Source organism: Bufo gargarizans, chromosome 1, assembly GCF_014858855.1.
Source record: "Bufo gargarizans isolate SCDJY-AF-19 chromosome 1, ASM1485885v1, whole genome shotgun sequence".
Classification (NCBI taxonomy): domain Eukaryota; kingdom Metazoa; phylum Chordata; class Amphibia; order Anura; family Bufonidae; genus Bufo; species Bufo gargarizans.
The window spans coordinates 71,416,064-71,435,517 of NC_058080.1; the positions used below are offsets into that span (position 1 = coordinate 71,416,064).

At 46.6% G+C, this 19,454-nt stretch overlaps 1 protein-coding gene across 1 annotated transcript in view; it reads left to right on the top strand.

Moving 5' to 3' along the window:
* The window catches only part of OTOP1 (otopetrin 1), a 130,649-nt gene that overhangs the window by 90,916 nt on the left and 20,279 nt on the right, over positions 1-19,454 (top strand). Inside the window, exon 5 of the mRNA XM_044275776.1 lies at positions 809-1,737. Within this exon, the coding sequence (XP_044131711.1) occupies positions 809-1,737 (929 nt within the window). The remainder of the gene's footprint in view (positions 1-808; positions 1,738-19,454) is intronic.

Sequence of the window (19,454 nt, forward strand, 5' to 3'; positions counted from 1 at the left end):
TTCTTTGTTATTGCAGCCGCTACTTACAAAAAAAAAGTGCTTTGTGAGAAGCAAATTTTTTTTTTTTAATTCAGAGAAGCAGCCGAATCGAAATTTTGAGAACTTTGCTCGTCTCTAGAGATGATTTGCTACATGAAAATGATGATCAGGCAATTATCATGAATTGGTCAAAGTAAGGCCTCATGCACAAACAGCAGGTCCGCAATATGCAGGCACTGGCCGTATGCTCCCCGCATCATGGATGCGGACCCATTCACTTGAATGGGTCCGCAATCTGGAGCTGCGGTGCGGAACGGAGGCACAGAACCCCACGGATGCACTACGGAGTGCTTCTGTGGGCTTTCTCTCCGTGCCTCCTTCAATTTTTTTTACGGTGCAGATGGATCACGGACTGATTCAAAATGAATGGGCCTCGATCCGTCCCGGCCGCCGCATGGATGTTGCCCATACATTGGGGACAGCAAATTGCAGTCCCCAATGCACGGAACGGCCACACAACGGCGGTGTGCATGAGGCCTAAAAGGACTTTTCGTTTACATTCAGAGACTGAAAACCTGCTCAGCAGACATAGGTGTTACAGGCAACTGCTGTAATGAACCATAGCATGCATCTGGTTCTGTTGGACGTGATCAGGATGGGATTTCAGCCATGAAAAAACGGAGTATAATAGAAAATAGCAGAACATTTTATTACACAACTTACAAAACATCATTACATCAACTTGTCCACAGATTTCTATTGGTTCAACATGAAAGGCCCCTAAAAAGTGATTCCACAACTTACATCTATTGATTTCCTTTCTTTCTAGATGACCATACACCCGAATGTAACTGCACATCCAATGTATGTTCCATATTCTCACAAGGTATATACTATCTGTATCCATTCACTATCGAGTACCATATATTGGCCTCCACAATGCTGTATGTCTTATGGAAGAACATTGGGCGCACCGTAAAGCATCACCAGCAGCAGAAGATCCACTTCAAGTTCCATGGTATAACAGCTGGAACAATCATGGGCCTGATCGTACTCACAACCACCATTGCTGTCTTGGTTGTATATCTCATCCAGATTGGACGTTCAAAGAGCAAAAGTGAGCTGGCCCTCACCATGTTCTACGTATATGCCATCACAGTGTTGACACTCATGTGCACGGCAGGAATCATTGGTCTGATTATATACAGATTGGAAAATAAGTTGCTGGATGAAAGTGAAAGCCCGGCCAAGAAATTGGACTCCGATCTTCTTGTTGGTTCTGCATGTGGTTCTTGGCTCATCTCTTGGGGTTCTATCTTGGCCATTATCTGTGCCGAGACCCACCCTGATTATGCATGGTACAACTTACCTTATTCTATCCTGGTTATAATTGAAAAGTATATTCAAAATATGTTTATAATTGAGTGTATACACCGTAAAGAAGAGGAGCCTATGGATGGCCGGGGAATTGAAAAGATATTTTCCATGTCTAGCAGAAGTACATTGTCCCTTACTCCTTCATATGAGGTTTTCAATGAATCTGTCACTATTTGCAACAAGGAATTCCCTTACATGTCCAATTCAGAACTGTCTCTGGGAGAAGCCTCCTCAGAGGACAAGAAGAATCAAGAAAACAATAACTCAATCAGACTTGCCCCATCTGACATAGCTATGCAAGCAACCAGGTCAGCAAAACTCAACAAGAAAAGAAGAATACTTAAAAACATTGCCGCATTCCTCTTCCTATGCAATATTTCGGTAAGTAGTTTTTAACTCCTTTCCTTTATTGATTTAGCCTCCCTAAAAGCTCCTACTGAATGAGACGTATTATCAGAAAATTAGATATACTATAATTAATAATTATTAAATGTTTATGAAGTATGTATAATAATATTATTGAGGTCCAGTGCAGAACAACCTGTCGTAGTTCTCTAGAACCGGGATTGCAGGATACTGGCTGCCTGCGCACCCCATGACTATAATGGGGTCCGGGCAGAGATCCGGCCGCTACCTGGTAAATATGCACGCAGCGTTTTTTGTCCAGCAGATTCCCAGTATTCTCGGCCGGAACACCTGGCTGCAGATGTGAAGGTAGCCTAAGTGGTTTCTGCTTCTCACTTTTCGGCTTTACTGTGTAGATTGGGACATGGTCAACAGAATTATTTGATTGTCAATGTAGGGCAAGGCATATAAAACAGTGGACATCTCTATTATACTGGTCTAGATAAGGCAGGCTAGAAACACTGTTCACTATGCACACCGATAAGGCTCTGTATGCAGCATTCCTGGAACCTGAGGAGGGAGTCCTTAGAGAAGAATAGGGTGCATGTGCTAATCCTTAAAGGCCCAGATAAACCACACCCACACGCTATGGACAGCGAGAGGCCTTGCCTATGTAGAGGGACACCGCTATTTCAGCCGGGCCACCAGTAAGGAGGTAAGAGAGCCCGGCAGGTCTCTTTTTAACGGCAGAATGGTACAACCCTCTTCCCCCGTTGTCAAAGTCAGTATAATATGCAACGTTTGACCTCTTCCCTCCTTCTGGCTCTAACAAACAAGTTTCCCCACTGTTCTCTCCCCATAGTGGTCCCGGCCCTTTCTCCCACAAGCCCACAGCAGTCTCTATTCACTAGAGTAGTGTCTCCTGTTTAACAATGCCACAGCGATTGACTCCTCTTTGACCCACTGCACTGCCATGGCACCCGAATCACTGTGATAGGCATCCACCACTATGTCCACCAAAGAAAAAACACACAGTTTCTAGAAGGGGGTTGTTCGGTACACAGCCTGAAAATAAAAACCAACAGGATTCAGTCCACAAATTTGAAATGTTCCTACTAGAGATGAGTGAATTGATTAAAAATGAATCAGATCCATTTCTAAATTTCCCAAAATTCTAAAAGTTAATCATAAATATATACACTTATGTCTTGCCCGTGGTCGATGTATGTTTTGCATATCTCGCTTTAATCTCATCATCCTACTGAAGAAGCGAGATATTGAAGACGCGCCAGGATCCTAATGATAGGGGTAAGACATCAGTGGATTATTTAGCCCTTTTCACTTCATTCGGATATTTTACACATTGAGTACTTGTGATGTTACACTATCTGACAAATTTGGAGAAGCAGTATGTTTGTTACTGATATATTCAGCGTTACAGCAGCCTAATTTATAGGATGCACTCCCTGCACAGTCACTTAGGATTATTTAAAGTGACAATGACTATTATAGGTTTTATTTAGGGCTATATGGCTGTGAAATAGATGCACCTTGTTGTTGGGATCGAACAGCATTATATTAGTTTTGGATTCTGAAGTTACTTGTATTCATATCTGGTTTTTAACCCCTTAATGACCGGGCTCAATTTTTTGCAAATCTGACCAGTGTCAGCCCCCCGATGCAACCCTAGAGTAGAAACTCCATAAAAGTGACCCCATCTAAGAAACTACACCCCTCAAGGTGTTCAAAACAGATTTTACAAATGTCGTTAACCCTTTAGGAGTTCCACAAGAGTTATTTATTTATTTAGGTTTTACACTATAATATCCTTTTTTAAACAAAAACAAAACTCATTTTATTATCTCCATAGTCTGAGAATAATTTTTTTTTTGTTTTTAGCCGATTGTCTTAAAATAAATGGCTTTTTTTACACCGTTTTGATTTTATTTTTTTGACTGTGTTCATTTGAGGGGTTAGGTCATGTGTTATTTTTATAGAGCAGATTTTTACAGATGCGGCAATACCTAATATGTCTACTTTTTTTTTATTTAGGTTTTACACTATAATATCCTTTTTTTTTTTTAAACTCATTTTAGTATCTCCATAGTCTGAGAGTCATTTATTTATTTTTTAGCCGATTGTCTTAGGTAGGGGCTCATTTTTTGCGGGATGAGAGGACGGTTTTATTGGCACTATTTTGGGGTGCATATGACTTTTTGATCGCTTGCTATTACACTTTTTGTGATGTAAGGTGACAAAAAAAATTGCTTTTTTTTACACCGTTTTTATTTTATTTTTTTGACTGTGTTCATCTGAGGGGTTAGGTCATGTGGTATTTTTATAGTTCAGGTTCTTACGGACACGGCGATACCTAAGGGTACTTTCACACTAGCGGCAGGACGGATCCGACAGGCTGCTCACCCTGTCAGATCCGTCCTGCCACTATTTCGCCGTGCCACCGGACTGCCACTCCGTCCCCATAGACGCAGGTGAGCGGCCGCCGGCCTAAAAAGTCAGACATGCAGTACTTTTAGTGCGGTGCTGCACCGGAGCTCTGCCCACCGTCCCCATTATAGTCAATAGGGACATATAGCGGCAGTCCGTCAGCATGGCGAAATAGCGGCAGGACGGATCGGATCTGTCCTGCCGCTAGTGTGAAAGTACCCTAATATGTATACTTTTTTTTATTTATTTTAGTTTTGCAAAATAATATAATTTTTGAAAAAAAAACATTTTTTAGTTTTAGTGTCTCCAAAGTCTGAGAGCCATAGTTTTTTTTATTTATTTTTTCTGGGCGATTGTCTGTGGCCAAATAGAATAAAAATTGGGGAAGGGGATTATAAATTTAGTACTCCGTGGAAGTGTGGTACTCCCTGAAGCAACCATCAATGCAGAGGCCCGGATGATCGGGGCACATGTCACACTGAGTGGTGGTGTCCTTCCGTATCCCCCTCCTGTGACACACTCTGCACTTTTTTTGGGACCGTATGGGGGACCACACCTGGAAAGTGTTGGCCAGGGACGATCCCGGTCAGAAAAGATCAGGGCCTTGAGGACTGCCTCATAGAACTGCAGGAATTTCCCTGTGTTGCCAGCGCCCCGGGACAGCACAAAAGAGTTGTACAAGGCAACCTGTACCAAGTAGACCGCAACTTTTTTGTACCATGCCCGGGTTTTGCGCATGGCGTTATATGGCTTGAGGACTTGATCAGAGAGATCAACTCCTCCCATATACCGATTGTAGTCCACGATACAATCAGGCTTGAGGACCGTTGCCGTGGTACCTCACACAGGGACAGGGGTGATGCCATTACCATGAATTGTGGACAGTACAAGGACATCCCTCTTGTCCATATATCTGACCAGCAACAGATTTCCACTGGTAAGGGCATGGGTCTCACCCCTGGGGATAGGTAATTGGAGGGGGTGGGTAGGGATTTTTCTGCATTGTCCCACAAGCGGACGTGGATCTGGTGGCGAGGGACTGGAACAAGGGGATACTAGTATAAAAGTTATCCACATACAGGTGGTAACCCTTATCTAGCAGTGGGTGCATAAGGTCCCACACAAGTTTCCCGCTAACACCCAGAGTGGGGGGACATTCTGGGGGTTCAATACGGACCTCGTACACACAAAACTTGTAAGTGTACCCTGAGGTACTCTCACAAAGTTTGTACAGCTTCACGCCATACCTCGCCCGCTTAGAGGGAACATACTGGCGGAAAATGAGTCTCCCCTTGAAAGCAATGAGATACTCATCAACTGCGACCTCCCTTCCAGGTACATAGGCCTCCAAAAATTTGGCCCCAAAGGGATCGATGACCCGCCTGATTTTGTACAGGTGGTCATAGGCAGGATCGCCTTGGGGGGGGGGACATGCTGCATTTCTGAATGGCCTAAAAACAGGAATGTGTCATGGCCATACAGTAGAGTGGGATCTGGTAGAGGACATCCCCACTCCAGTACTGCCTGACACTGTTTTTTTTGACTAGGCCCATGTGCAGCACAAGGCCCCAAAACGTCCTAATCTCGGCTGCACTGACCAGAGTCCAGCCACCGGACCTAGCCAAAAAGGAGCCCGGGTGTTGAGCAATGAACTGTTGGGTGAACAAGTTCTGCTCCACCATCAGATTCACAAAGTGGTCAGTGAAAAAAAAACTAAAAAGTCATATTTAGTGAAGCCCACTGTGCGAATCTGGATTCCTGGTTGGCCAACAAAGTCAGGAATAATGGGCTCAAAATCTTCTGGGGTACACCAGACAAGTTCAACGGTAGGGGGCTCAGGTGGACTTATCTGGTGGGCCAGAAAACTAGTAAGAGCCCCAGGGCTGCTCATACTAGTGTGGGCCACAGGGTCCCTGGCATGGGGGTCCCCTGGCTCCGCCTGGTGGCGCCTCCACCGCCTTGGGGGCTTATCATCACTAGATGATGAGGACGCGGATGACAAGAGGAAAGTGGGGTCATCCTCATCCTCACTGGGGCTCTCGGAGTCGGAGACAAGCAGGGCATATGCCTCCTCAGTCGAGAACGTGTGGCGGGCCATAGGGGAGTGTGTGTGTGTGTGTAAAACTTTATTTAGTGTGCGTGTGTGTCGGAGGATGGGTATTCACGTTCACTTTTAAACCTAACTGAAAGAAATAAATAAAACTAAACAAAAAAAATGAAAGCCCCAAAAATTAAAAAAAAACAAACAAAATGATTCAAACTCGCTGATCAGCGGTGGGGTGGGCGATGAGCTAACAGTGGCCGGACGCTAAGAGTGCCGGCCACAGTCAGCGCACGCAAAAAAACTAAAAAAAGTGCTTGCGCCCCAAAAAATGTGTGTGTGTGGGGGGGGGGGGCAGGGGGGCAAGCTGCAGCACCCTTGGGGGGGTCTAGGGTCGCACAGCTGAGTGTGCTGTGGACCCCAGACACCCAATCAGGGTGAAGCCCCCCAAAAAATACTTTTTTTCCCCCCCTAAAACTACACCTCAGTCTCCCTGCCTAATCTAACCTTTCCCTAAACCTGTCCCTGCAAACTTTTGAGTGCCAGGTGGCACTATGGTGGCTCATGTGGGGGTGCTGGGCTCAGAGGTGGACAGCCCTCCTTTTTCCTGGCTCCACGGAAGCAGTGTGGAGGAGGAGAGCAGAGCTGTGGGAAGTTAACCCCAGCCCGCCCATCCAGCCAATAGGATGCGATCCTGAGAGGTGATGTCACCGCCACCTCTCAGGATCTAAGGATGGTGATTGGTAGTGTATTATCACACCACCGATCACCATCCTATTCCGGGTTATCAGGTCACCGAAGACCCGAATGACCCGGAAACGCAGCAAACCGCAGGTCTGAATTGACCTGCGGTTTGCTGCGATCGCCGATACGGGGGATTTCAGCAGCCACTCTGTTCCGATCATCGCCCGCCGCACGGCGGTGTTTGGAAATACACAGGGCGTACCTGTGTCCTTAAGGACTATGACATCAGGGTGTACCTGTACGCCCTGTGTCCTTAAGAGGTTAAATTAATATTGAATTAAGTACTTTAATGGGGATTTACAAAAGCTCAGTTTTATATTTTTTTTAACATTCTTTTTTTTATGTGCAGAATCCAGTCTTTTTCTTTCCAAAAACCTGTTGCAAAGCTTTTCCCGTTTATGTGTACAATACTTTTGCATCTTCAGCATATATTTTGGTTTAGAGTGGATATTTCACAGTTGCGCCTTTTTCTTTCCAAAAACATGTTGCAAAGACAGTGTACAAAATGCATATTTTAGTGGGTCATCTGCAGCGTATTCTGTGGCTGCAAATCTTGCATAAGTTGTCTGATTGTGCTTTTTTTTTAATCAAAAACATGTCGTATACACCGTCGGTCTGAATCTACGCCAGCTTCCTTGCTGACTTACATTTAGATAATTTTCTACGCCTAAAACAGGTGTAGAAAATGATGAATGAGACAGACGCTACCGGCCTCTCCCCTTCCCTTCCCTGCCCACACCACCCCCACTTTTTTAGACCTGGTATGAGTGCGGAAAGGTCGCAGATTGCGGTGCAAATATCCTTTGTGCCTCAACCTGAGTCCGAAATAAGCCTAATATAGGCGTATTTCTGGATAGTAAATGACCCCCATTGTCTTGTCTTCCAAAAATTTATGAAAATTATCTTCCAAAGAATCTATTTATCCTAGTCGTGTACCTGACTCTTAATGTCCATTGTATTGGACTTTGTCCAAGTTTAAATTTTTTCCTCAAAAACTTAATGAAAGTTGTTTTTCATAAAATCCATTTATCAGAGTCGTGCACCTGGAGAACTCTTCAGTTTGAGACATGGCGATACCACATTTTTCACCGCCAAAGAGCAAATGATACTGAATGTCTAATGTTTAACTACTTAGTGACCACTAGAGTTGAGCGAACACCTGGATGTTCGGGTTCGAGAAGTTCGGCCGAACATCCCGGAAATGTTCGGGTTCGGGATCCGAACCCGATCCGAACTTCGTCCCGAACCCGAACCCCATTGAAGTCAATGGGGACCCAAACTTTTCGGCACTAAAAAGTCTGTAAAACAGCCCAGGAAAGAGCTAGAGGGCTGCAAAAGGCAGCAACATGTAGGTAAATCCCCTGCAAACAAATGTGGATAGGGAAATGAATTAAAATAAAAATTAAATAAATAAAAATTAACCAAAATCAATTGGAGAGAGGTTCCATAGCAGAGAATCTGGCTTCCCGTCACCCACCACTGGAACAGTCCATTCTCAGATATTTAGGCCCCGGCACCCAGGCAGAGGAGAGAGGTCCCGTAACAGAGAATCTGTCTTCATGTCAGCAGAGAATTAGTCTGCATGTCATAGCAGAGAATGAGGCTTCACGTCAGCCACCACTGCAACAGTCCATTGGCATATATTTAGGCCCAGCACCCAGGCAGAGGAGGGAGGTCCCGTAACAGAGAATCTGTCTTCATGTCAGCAGAGAATTAGTCTGCATGTCATAGCAGAGAATGAGGCTTCACGTCAGCCACCACTGCAACAGTCCATTGGCATATATTTAGGCCCAGCACACACACAGGCAGAGGAGAGAGGTCCCGTAACAGAGAATCTGGCTTCATGTCAGCAGAGAATCAGTCTGCATGTCATAGCAGAGAATGAGGCTTCACGTCAGCCACCACTGCAACAGTCCATTGGCATATATTTAGGCCCAGCACACACACAGGCAGAGGAGAGAGGTCCCGTAACAGAGAATCTGGCTTCATGTCAGCAGAGAATCAGTCTGCATGTCATAGCAGAGAATGAGGCTTCACGTCAGCCACCACTGCAACAGTCCATTGGCATATATTTAGGCCCAGCACCCAGGCAGAGGAGGGAGGTCCCGTAACAGAGAATCTGTCTTCATGTCAGCAGAGAATTAGTCTGCATGTCATAGCAGAGAATGAGGCTTCACGTCAGCCACCACTGCAACAGTCCATTGGCATATATTTAGGCCCAGCACCCAGGCAGAGGAGGGAGGTCCCGTAACAGAGAATCTGTCTTCATGTCAGCAGAGAATTAGTCTGCATGTCATAGCAGAGAATGAGGCTTCACGTCAGCCACCACTGCAACAGTCCATTGGCATATATTTAGGCCCAGCACACACACAGGCAGAGGAGAGAGGTCCCGTAACAGAGAATCTGGCTTCATGTCAGCAGAGAATCAGTCTGCATGTCATAGCAGAGAATGAGGCTTCACGTCAGCCACCACTGCAACAGTCCATTGGCATATATTTAGGCCCAGCACACACACAGGCAGAGGAGAGAGGTCCCGTAACAGAGGATCTGGCTTCATGTCAGCAGAGAATCAGTCTGCATGTCATAGCAGAGAATCAGGCTTCACGTCAGCCACCACTGCAACAGTCCATTGTCATAAATTTAGGCCCAGCACCCAGGCAGAGGAGAGAGGTCCCGTAACAGACAATCTGGCTTCATGTCAGCAGAGAATTAGTCTGCATGTCATAGCAGAGAATGAGGCTTCACGTCAGCCACCACTGCAACAGTCCATTGGCATATATTTAGGCCTAGCACACAGGCAGAGGAGAGAGGTCCCGTAACAGACAATCTGGCTTCATGTCAGCAGAGAATCAGTCTGCATGTCATAGCAGAGAATGAGGCTTCACGTCACCCACCACTGCAACAGTCCATTGGCATATATTTAGGCCTAGCACACAGGCAGAGCAGAGAGGTCCCGTAACAGACAATCTGGCTTCATGACAGCAGAGAATCAGTCTGCATGTCATAGCAGAGAATGAGGCTTCACGTCACCCACCACTGCAACAGTCCATTGGCATATATTTAGGCCTAGCACACAGGCAGAGCAGAGAGGTCCCGTAACAGACGATCTGGCTTCATGTCAGCAGAGAATCAGTCTGCATGTCATAGCAGAGAATGAGGCTTCACGTCACCCACCACTGCAACAGTCCATTGGCATATATTTAGGCCTAGCACACAGGCAGAGCAGAGAGGTCCCGTAACAGACAATCTGGCTTCATGTCAGCAGAGAATCAGTCTGCATGTCATAGCAGAGAATCAGGCTTCACGTCAGCCACCACTGCAACAGTCCATTGTCATAAATTTAGGCCCAGCACCCAGGCAGAGGAGAGAGGTCCCGTAACAGACAATCTGGCTTCATGTCAGCAGAGAATTAGTCTGCATGTCATAGCAGAGAATCAGGCTTCATGTCAGCCACCACTGCAACAGTCCATTGGCATATATTTAGGCCTAGCACACAGGCAGAGGAGAGGTTCATTCAACTTTGGGTAGCCTCGCAATATAATGGTAAAATGAAAATAAAAATAGGATTGAATGAGGAAGTGCCCTGGAGTCCAATAATATATGGTTATGGGGAGGTAGTTAATGTCTAATCTGGACAAGGGACGGACAGGTCCTGTGGGATCCATGCCTGGTTCATTTTTATGAACGTCAGCTTGTCCACATTGGCTGTAGACAGGCGGCTGCGTTTGTCTGTAATGACGCCCCCTGCCGTGCTGAATACACGTTCAGACAAAACGCTGGCTGCCGGGCAGGCCAGCACCTCCAAGGCATAAAAGGCTAGCTCTGGCCACGTGGACAATTTAGAGACCCAGAAGTTGAATGGGGCCGAACCATCAGTCAGTACGTGGATTGGTGTGCACACGTACTGTTCCACCATGTTAGTGAAATGTTGCCTCCTGCTAACACGTTGCGTATCAGGTGGTGGTGCAGTTAGCTGTGGCGTGTTGACAAAAGTTTTCCACATCTCTGCCATGCTAACCCTGCCCTCAGAGGAGCTGGCCGTGACACAGCTGCCTTGGCGACCTCTTGCTCCTCCTCTGCCTTGGCCTTGGGCTTCCACTTGTTCCCCTGTGACATTTGGGAATGCTCTCAGTAGCGCGTCTACCAACGTGCGCTTGTACTCGCGCATCTTCCTATCACGCTCCAGTGCAGGAAGTAAGGTGGGCACATTGTCTTTGTAGCGTGGATCCAGCAGGGTGGCAACCCAGTAGTCCGCACAGGTTAAAATGTGGGCAACTCTGCTGTCGTTGCGCAGGCACTGCAGCATGTAGTCGCTCATGTGTGCCAGGCTGCCCAGGGGTAAGGACAAGCTGTCCTCTGTGGGAGGCGTATCGTCATCGTCCTGCCTTTCCCCCCAGCCACGCACCAGTGATGGACCCGAGCTGCGTTGGGTGCCACCCCGCTGTGACCATGCTTCATCCTCATCCTCCTCCACCTCCTCCTCATCCTCGTCCTCCTCGTCCTCCAGTAGTGGGCCCTGGCTGGCCACATTTGTACCTGGCCTCTGCTGTTGCCAAAAACCTCCCTCTGAGTCACTTCGAAGAGACTGGCCTGAAAGTGCTAAAAATGACCCCTCTTCCTCCTCCTCCTCCTCCTCCTGGGCCACCTCCTCTTCCATCATCGCCCTAAGTGTTTTCTCAAGGAGACATAGAAGTGGTATTGTAACGCTGATAACGGTGTCATCGCCACTGGCCATGTTGGTGGAGTACTCGAAACAGCGCAACAGGGCACACAGGTCTCGCATGGAGGCCCAGTCATTGGTGGTGAAGTGGTGCTGTTCTGTAGTGCGACTGACCCGTGCGTGCTGCAGCTGAAACTCCACTATGGCCTGCTGCTGCTCGCACAGTCTGTCCAGCATGTGCAAGGTGGAGTTCCACCTGGTGGGCACGTCGCATATGAGGCGGTGAGCGGGATGTGAACGCCGGAAGCGCGAACAGACGGCCCGCACTTTATGCAGCAGCTCTGACATGTCGGGGTAGTTGTGAATGAACTTCTGCACCACCAAATTCAGCACATGCGCCAAGCAAGGGATGTGCGTCAAATTGGCTAGTCCCAGAGCTGCAACGAGATTTCGCCCATTATCACACACCACCAGGCCGGGCTTGAGGCTCACCGGCAGCAACCACTCGTCGGTCTGTTGTTCAATACCCCGCCACAACTCCTGTGCGGTGTGGGGCCTGTCCCCCAAACATATGAGTTTCAGAATGGCCTGCTGACGTTTACCCCGGGCTGTGCTGAAGTTGGTGGTGAAGGTGTGTGGCTGACTGGATGAGCAGGTGGAAGAAGAGGAGGAGGAAGCCGAGAAGGAGGAGGTGGCAACAGGAGGCAAAGAATGTTGCCCTGCGATCCTTGGCGGCGGAAGGACGTGCGCCAAACAGCTCTCCGCCTGGGGCCCAGCTGCCACTACATTTACCCAGTGTGCAGTTAGGGAGATATAGCGTCCCTGGCCGTGCTTACTGGTCCACGTATCTGTGGTTAGGTGGACCTTGCTACAGATGGCGTTGCGCAGTGCACACTTGATTTTATCGGATACTTGGTTGTGCAGGGAAGGCACGGCTCTCTTGGAGAAGTAGTGCCGGCTGGGAACAACATACTGTGGGACAGCAAGCGACATGAGCTGTTTGAAGCTGTCTGTGTCCACCAGCCTAAATGACAGCATTTCATAGGCCAGTAGTTTAGAAATGCTGGCATTCAGGGCCAGGGATCGAGGGTGGCTAGGTGGGAATTTACGCTTTCTATCAAATGTTTGTGAGATGGAGAGCTGAACGCTGGCGTGTGACATGGTTGAGACGCTTGGTGACGGAGGTGGTGGTGGTGGTGTTGGTGGTACATCCCCTGTTTGCTGGGCGGCAGGTGCCAACGTTCCTCCAGAGGCGGAGGAAGAGGCCGAGGCGGCAGCAGCAGAATAGGCCGAGGCGGCAGCAGCAGAAGAGGTAGCAGGGGGAGCCTGAGTGACTTCCTTGGTTTTAAGGTGTTTACTCCACTGCAGTTCATGCTTTGCATGCAGGTGCCTGGTCATGCAGGTTGTGCTCAGGTTCAGAACGTTAATGCCTCGCTTCAGGCTCTGATGGCACAGCGTGCAAACCACTCGGGTCTTGTCGTCAGCACATTGTTTGAAGAAGTGCCATGCCAGGGAACTCCTTGAAGCTGCCTTTGGGGTGCTCGGTCCCAGATGGCGGCGGTCAGTAGCAGGCGGAGTCTCTTGGCGGCGGGTGTTCTGCTTTTGCCCACTGCTCCCTCTTTTGCTACGCTGTTGGCTCGGTCTCACCACTGCCTCTTCCTCCGAACTGTGAAAGTCAGTGGCACGACCTTCATTCCATGTGGGGTCTAGGACCTCATCGTCCCCTGCATCGTCTTCCACCCAGTCTTGATCCCTGACCTCCTGTTCAGTCTGCACACTGCAGAAAGACGCAGCAGTTGGCACCTGTGTTTCGTCATCATCAGAGACATGCTGAGGTGGTATTCCCATGTCCTCATCATCAGGAAACATAAGTGGTTGTGCGTCAGTGCATTCTATGTCTTTCACCGCTGGGGAAGGGCTAGGTGGATGCCCTTGGGAAACCCTGCCAGCGGAGTCTTCAAACAGCATAAGAGACTGCTGCATAACTTGAGGCTGAGACAGTTTCCCTGGTATGCATGGGGGTGATGTGACAGACTGATGGGGTTGGTTTTCAGGCGCCATCTGTGCGCTTTCTGCAGAAGACTGGGTGGGAGATAATGTGAACGTGCTGGATCCACTGTCGGCCACCCAATTGACTAATGCCTGTACCTGCTCAGGCCTTACCATCCTTAGAACGGCATTGGGCCCCACCATATATCGCTGTAAATTCTGGCGGCTACTGGGACCTGAGGTAGTTGGTACACTAGGACGTGTGGATGTGGCAGAACGGCCACGTCCTCTCCCAGCACCAGAGGGTCCACTAACACCACCACGACCATGTCCACGTCCGCGTCCCTTACTAGATGTTTTTCTCATTGTTATGGTTCACCACAACAACAAATATATTATTTGGCCCAATGTATTGTATTCAAATTCAGCGGGATATAAATTTGAGGCCTAGTATTTAGGCGCTGGGTGACCGGTATGGATTTAGTGACAGAATTAGACTTGGAAATGCACAGAAGCGTGTGTGTGTGAAGTTATTCTGAATGACCCAATGTGCACCTTGAATATTATATACCCTTTTAGGGATAGATTTCAAATAGCTCTGATATAGCAGAAACCACTAAATTATGAAATGGCTAAATTGGGAATTGTATTTCAACCCAGAACAAAAAATGTGCTTTGACGGACACTAAATAACTTTCCCAGCCACAACAGGACAGCGTTAACGAGAGATTTAGCAGGATATAAATTTGAGGCCTAGTATTTAGGCGCTGGGTGACAGGTATGGGTTTAGTGACAGAATTAGACTTAGAAATACACAGTAGCGGGTGTGTGTGAAGTTATTCTGAATGACCCAATGTGCACCTTGAATATTATATACCCTTTTAGGGATAGATTTCAAATAGCTCTGATATAGCAGAAACCACTAAATTATGAAATTGCTAAATTGGGAATTGTATTTCAACCCAGAACAAAAAATGTGCTTTGACGGACACTAAATAACTTTCCCAGCCACAACAGGACAGCGTTAACGAGAGATTTAGCAGGATATAAATTTGAGGCCTAGTATTTAGGCGCTGGGTGACAGGTATGGGTTTAGTGACAGAATTAGACTTGGAAATACACAGTAGCGGGTGTGTGTGAAGTTATTCTGAATGACCCAATGTGCACCTTGAATATTATATACCCTTTTAGGGATAGATTTCAAATAGCTCTGATATAGCAGAAACCACTAAATTATGAAATTGCTAAATTGGGAATTGTATTTCAACCCAGAACAAGAAATGTGCTTGAACGGACACTAAATAACTCGCCCAGCTACAGCACTAAGGACAGATTTAGCTGGATATAAATTTGAGGCCTAGTATTTAGGCGCTGGGTGACAGGTATGGGTTTAGTGACAGAATTAGACTTGGAAATGCACAGTAGCGGGTGTGTGAAGTTATTCTGAATGTCCCTATGTGCACCTTCAATATGATCTACCCTTTTAGGGATAGATTTCAAATAGCTCTGATATAGCAGAAACCACTAAATTATGAAATTGCTAAATTGGGAATTGTATTTCAACCCAGAACAAGAAATGTGCTTGAACGGACACTAAATAACTCGCCCAGCTACAGCACTAACGACAGATTTAGCTGGATATGAATTTGAGGCCTAGTATTTAGGCGCTGGGTGACAGGTATGGGTTTAGTGACAGAATTAGACTTGGAAATACACAGTAGCGGGTGTGTGTGAAGTTATTCTGAATGACCCAATGTGCACCTTGAATATTATATACCCTTTTAGGGATAGATTTCAAATAGCTCTGATATAGCAGAAACCACTAAATTATGAAATTGCTAAATTGGGAATTGTATTTCAACCCAGAACAAGAAATGTGCTTGAACGGACACTAAATAACTCGCCCAGCTACAGCACTAACGACAGATTTAGCTGGATATGAATTTGAGGCCTAGTATTTAGGCGCTGGGTGACAGGTATGGGTTTAGTGACAGAATTAGACTTGGAAATGCACAGTAGCGGGTGTGTGAAGTTATTCTGAATGACCCTATGTGCACCTTGAATATTATATACCCTTTTAGGGATAGATTTCAAATAGCTCTGATACAGCAGAAACCACTAAATTTTTAAATTGCTAAATTGGGAATTGTATTTCAACCCAGAACAAAAAATGTGCTTTGACGGACACTAAATAACTTTCCCAGCCACAACAGGACAGCGGTAACGAGAGATTTAGCGGGATATAAATTTGAGGCCTAGTATTTAGGCGCTGGGTGACCGGTATGGATTTAGTGACAGAATTAGACTGGGATATGGCCAAAAAATAACCACACTATTGCTGGTTAAATGCACTTGGTGATGGGCGCAGCTTGCCCCTGATGTAGTATATGGCCAAAAAATGAACAGACTATTGCTGGTTAAATGCACTTGGTGTCACAGCTTGACCAACCACACTACTGAGGGTTAAATGCACTTGGTGACGGGCGCAGCTTGCCCCTGATGTAGTATATGGCCAAAAAATGAACAGACTATTGCTGGTTAAATGCACTTGGTGACGGGCGCAGCTTGCCCCTGATTTAGTATATGGCCAAAAAATGAACAGACTATTGCTGGTTAAATGCACTTGGTGTGATAGCTTGACCAACCACACTACTGAGGGTTAAATGCACTTGGTGACGGGCGCAGCTTGCCCCTGATGTAGTATATGGCCAAAAAATAAACAGACTATTGCTGGTTAAATGCACTTGGTGTGACAGCTTCACCCTGATGTAGGCTTTAGCCAAAAAACAAACGCACCATTGAGGGTTAAATGCACTTGGTGACAGGCGCAGCTTGCCCCTGATGTAGTATATGGCCAAAAAATAAACAGACTATTGCTGGTTAAATGCACTTGGTGTGACAGCTTCACCCTGATGTAGGCTTTAGCCAAAAAACAACCACACCATTGAGGGTTAAATGCACTTGGTCGCAGCTTGTGCTGGCGCACCACAAGACACAAAATGGCCGCCGATCACCCCAGAAAAATGTGACTGACAAACGGTCTGGGCAGCCTAAAAACAGTGAGCAATTGAGGATCAGCAGCTCAATGATCCACAGCTGCAGATCGATCAGTTAATCAAGTCCTTTGGAGGAGTTAATCTGCCTAATCTCGCCCTACTGTCGCAGCCGCAACCTCTCCCTACGCTAATCAGAGCAGAGTGACGGGCGGCGCTATGTGACTCCAGCTTAAATAGAGGCTGGGTCACATGGTGCTCTGGCCAATCACAGCCATGCCAATAGTAGGCATGGCTGTGATGGCCTCTTGGGGCAAGTAGTATGACGCTTGTTGATTGGCTGCTTTGCAGCCTTTCAAAAAGCGCCAAGAAAGCGTCACAAAAGCGCGAAGAAAGCGACGAACACCGAACCCGAACCCGGACTTTTACGAAAATGTCCGGGTTCGGGTCCGTGTCACGGACACCCCAAAATTCGGTGCGAACCCGAACTATACAGTTCGAGTTCGCTCATCCCTAGTGACCACCAATACGCCTTTTAACATCGGCCCAGTCTAAGCACCATTCCGGACCATTTAACCCCTTAGATGCCACAGTCCATAGTGGCCACAGCGTTTAAATGGTTACAGAGTGAGTGGACTCACTCCCTCTGTCTCCCATCGGCACCCAACAAATGAAATCACGGGTTACAGATTTCGGTGCACAGCAGCTTGGGAGCAAATTAAGGCCCTAGACCTGCCTCCGGTGTTTCAGCTTGTGCCTCTCTGGCGCACCCTAATGGTGACTGTCAGTATAGCACTGATAGTATAATGCATTTGTACAGCATAAGTTGTGTAATGCATTAAAAATAAATGATCAAAAGATCACCTGTTACAGTCCCCTTGTGTGTGTAGTAAATAGTGTTCAAAGTTTGATTAAATCAGTTGAAAAGTTAAAAAAATACACCTTTTTTCCATTAAAAAAACATTTACAATTGGAAAAATGCAAGACAAAATACTAATTAGGATCTTAATCCCTTCTAATATTTTGTATCGCCCTGTTGGTAATGACCCGCACTACACAATTATTATGTAATTTATCCTCTATAGTGAATGCTGTAAAAAATGAAAAAAAAATGTAAAAAAAATGCCAGAATTGCTGTTTTTGCTTATTCACCACCAAAAACAAAATATAAAGAGATAAAAAAGTTGTATGTACCCCAAAATTAATACAAGCCGTTCCACAAAAATCAAGCCTTCACACTCCATAGAACAAAAAAATACAAAACTTGTGAGTCTTTGCATGCCGTGATGCAAAAACATTTTGGTTTTATTTTGCAAAAGTATCAAAACGTAATAAAAACAATGTGTATTTGATATTGCAGAAATGCACAATGTATTGAGACCCTATGATGAATCTCAGTACCGGAAAATATTAACGCTAGTGTGAAAGTAGCCTAAATTACATGTCAAAATTTTTGTAAAGGTTATTTTAATTATGAAGATACCAAACATTTAAACAAAATGAAGAAATTAAGGCTGCGTTCTTACCAGGGCTTCATTGTGATGCTGTGATATAGGAGCAGAACAACAAAAACAATGGAAGCGCCAGAGCCATAAAATAACAGTATCAAATGGTGCCCAACAGACCTGATTGGCTATAATAGGAACTCTTGGGTTTTAGGTAGATCATCAGTAGTGTGGGGATTTTCTCTGGTAGACAGGCTTGCGGACACAGTACAGAGGCAATGACAATGTCTTTAACTTAAACAGTGCAGTGTTTTATTCACACATAAGTATCAACAAAAAAAAATGTTTCAAGGAAAAACAGTCACCTTGCGTATGATGTTTGTTCACACCAGGCTGCAGCACATAAGGTGAAGCAGAAGTCCACGTGCATTTTCCCCCAATGTAGTAGGCTTTAGTCCTGGCCCAAACTCTCAGACTCCAACACCCAGACTGATAAAGCTCCAGTATCAGCTGGAGGATAATCCTCCCAGCTGAGACTGCTGGCTGGGTTTTTATCCCAAACCAAAACACGCCTGGAACGTGGGGAACAGCCACCCACCCTACAGTTTGGCTGCTCCCAGTAAGAGCCGGCCCGGATCGGCTTTACAGCCACACTAAATAATCAATAGTGTCAGTCAGCACTAGCTGCCGCTGACACTTTAAATTACCGGCTCTTACCTCATCGAGGCCAGGAACCTCAGTGACACATATCTTCCGTCGATGACGGCCCCTTGCGCTTTCCTTTGTTCAACTCTGAGGGGGTGAACACTCGCCAGACAGTGTACCCGGGACAGGGCATCTGCATTACCCTGTAACCTGTCTGCCCCATTTTTCACGGAAAACTTAAAGTTCTATAGAGACAAAAACCACCTGGTGACCCGAGCATTCCTCTCTTTGGCTTGGCTCATCCACTTGAGAGGGGAGTGGTCAGTCACCAGACGGAACTTTCTTCCCAACAGGTAATAGCGGAGAGACTCGAGTGCCCACTTGATGGCCAGGCACTCTCTCTCCACTATACTGTACCTAGTCTCGGCTGGGGTAAGTTGCGGCTCAGGAAAACAACGGGATGCTCCTCCGCATTGATGTCCTGAGAGAGTTCAGCTCCGAGGCCCACTTCAGAGGCATCTGTCTGTACCACAAACTCCCTCTTGAAGTCGGGCGTAACCAACATAGGGGACCCACACAGGGCCGACTTCGGAGCGGAGAAAGACTTTTCCGCCTGCTCATTCCACTAAACCATCACTGACTTGCGTCCCTTCAAAAGGCCTGTCAATGGTGCAGCGACTGGGGGACAAACCTCATATAGTATCCCACCATTCCCAGAAACGACTTTACTTGCTGAGTAGTGACCGGTCGTGGCCAATTCCGAATTGCCTCAATTTTACATACCTGAGGTT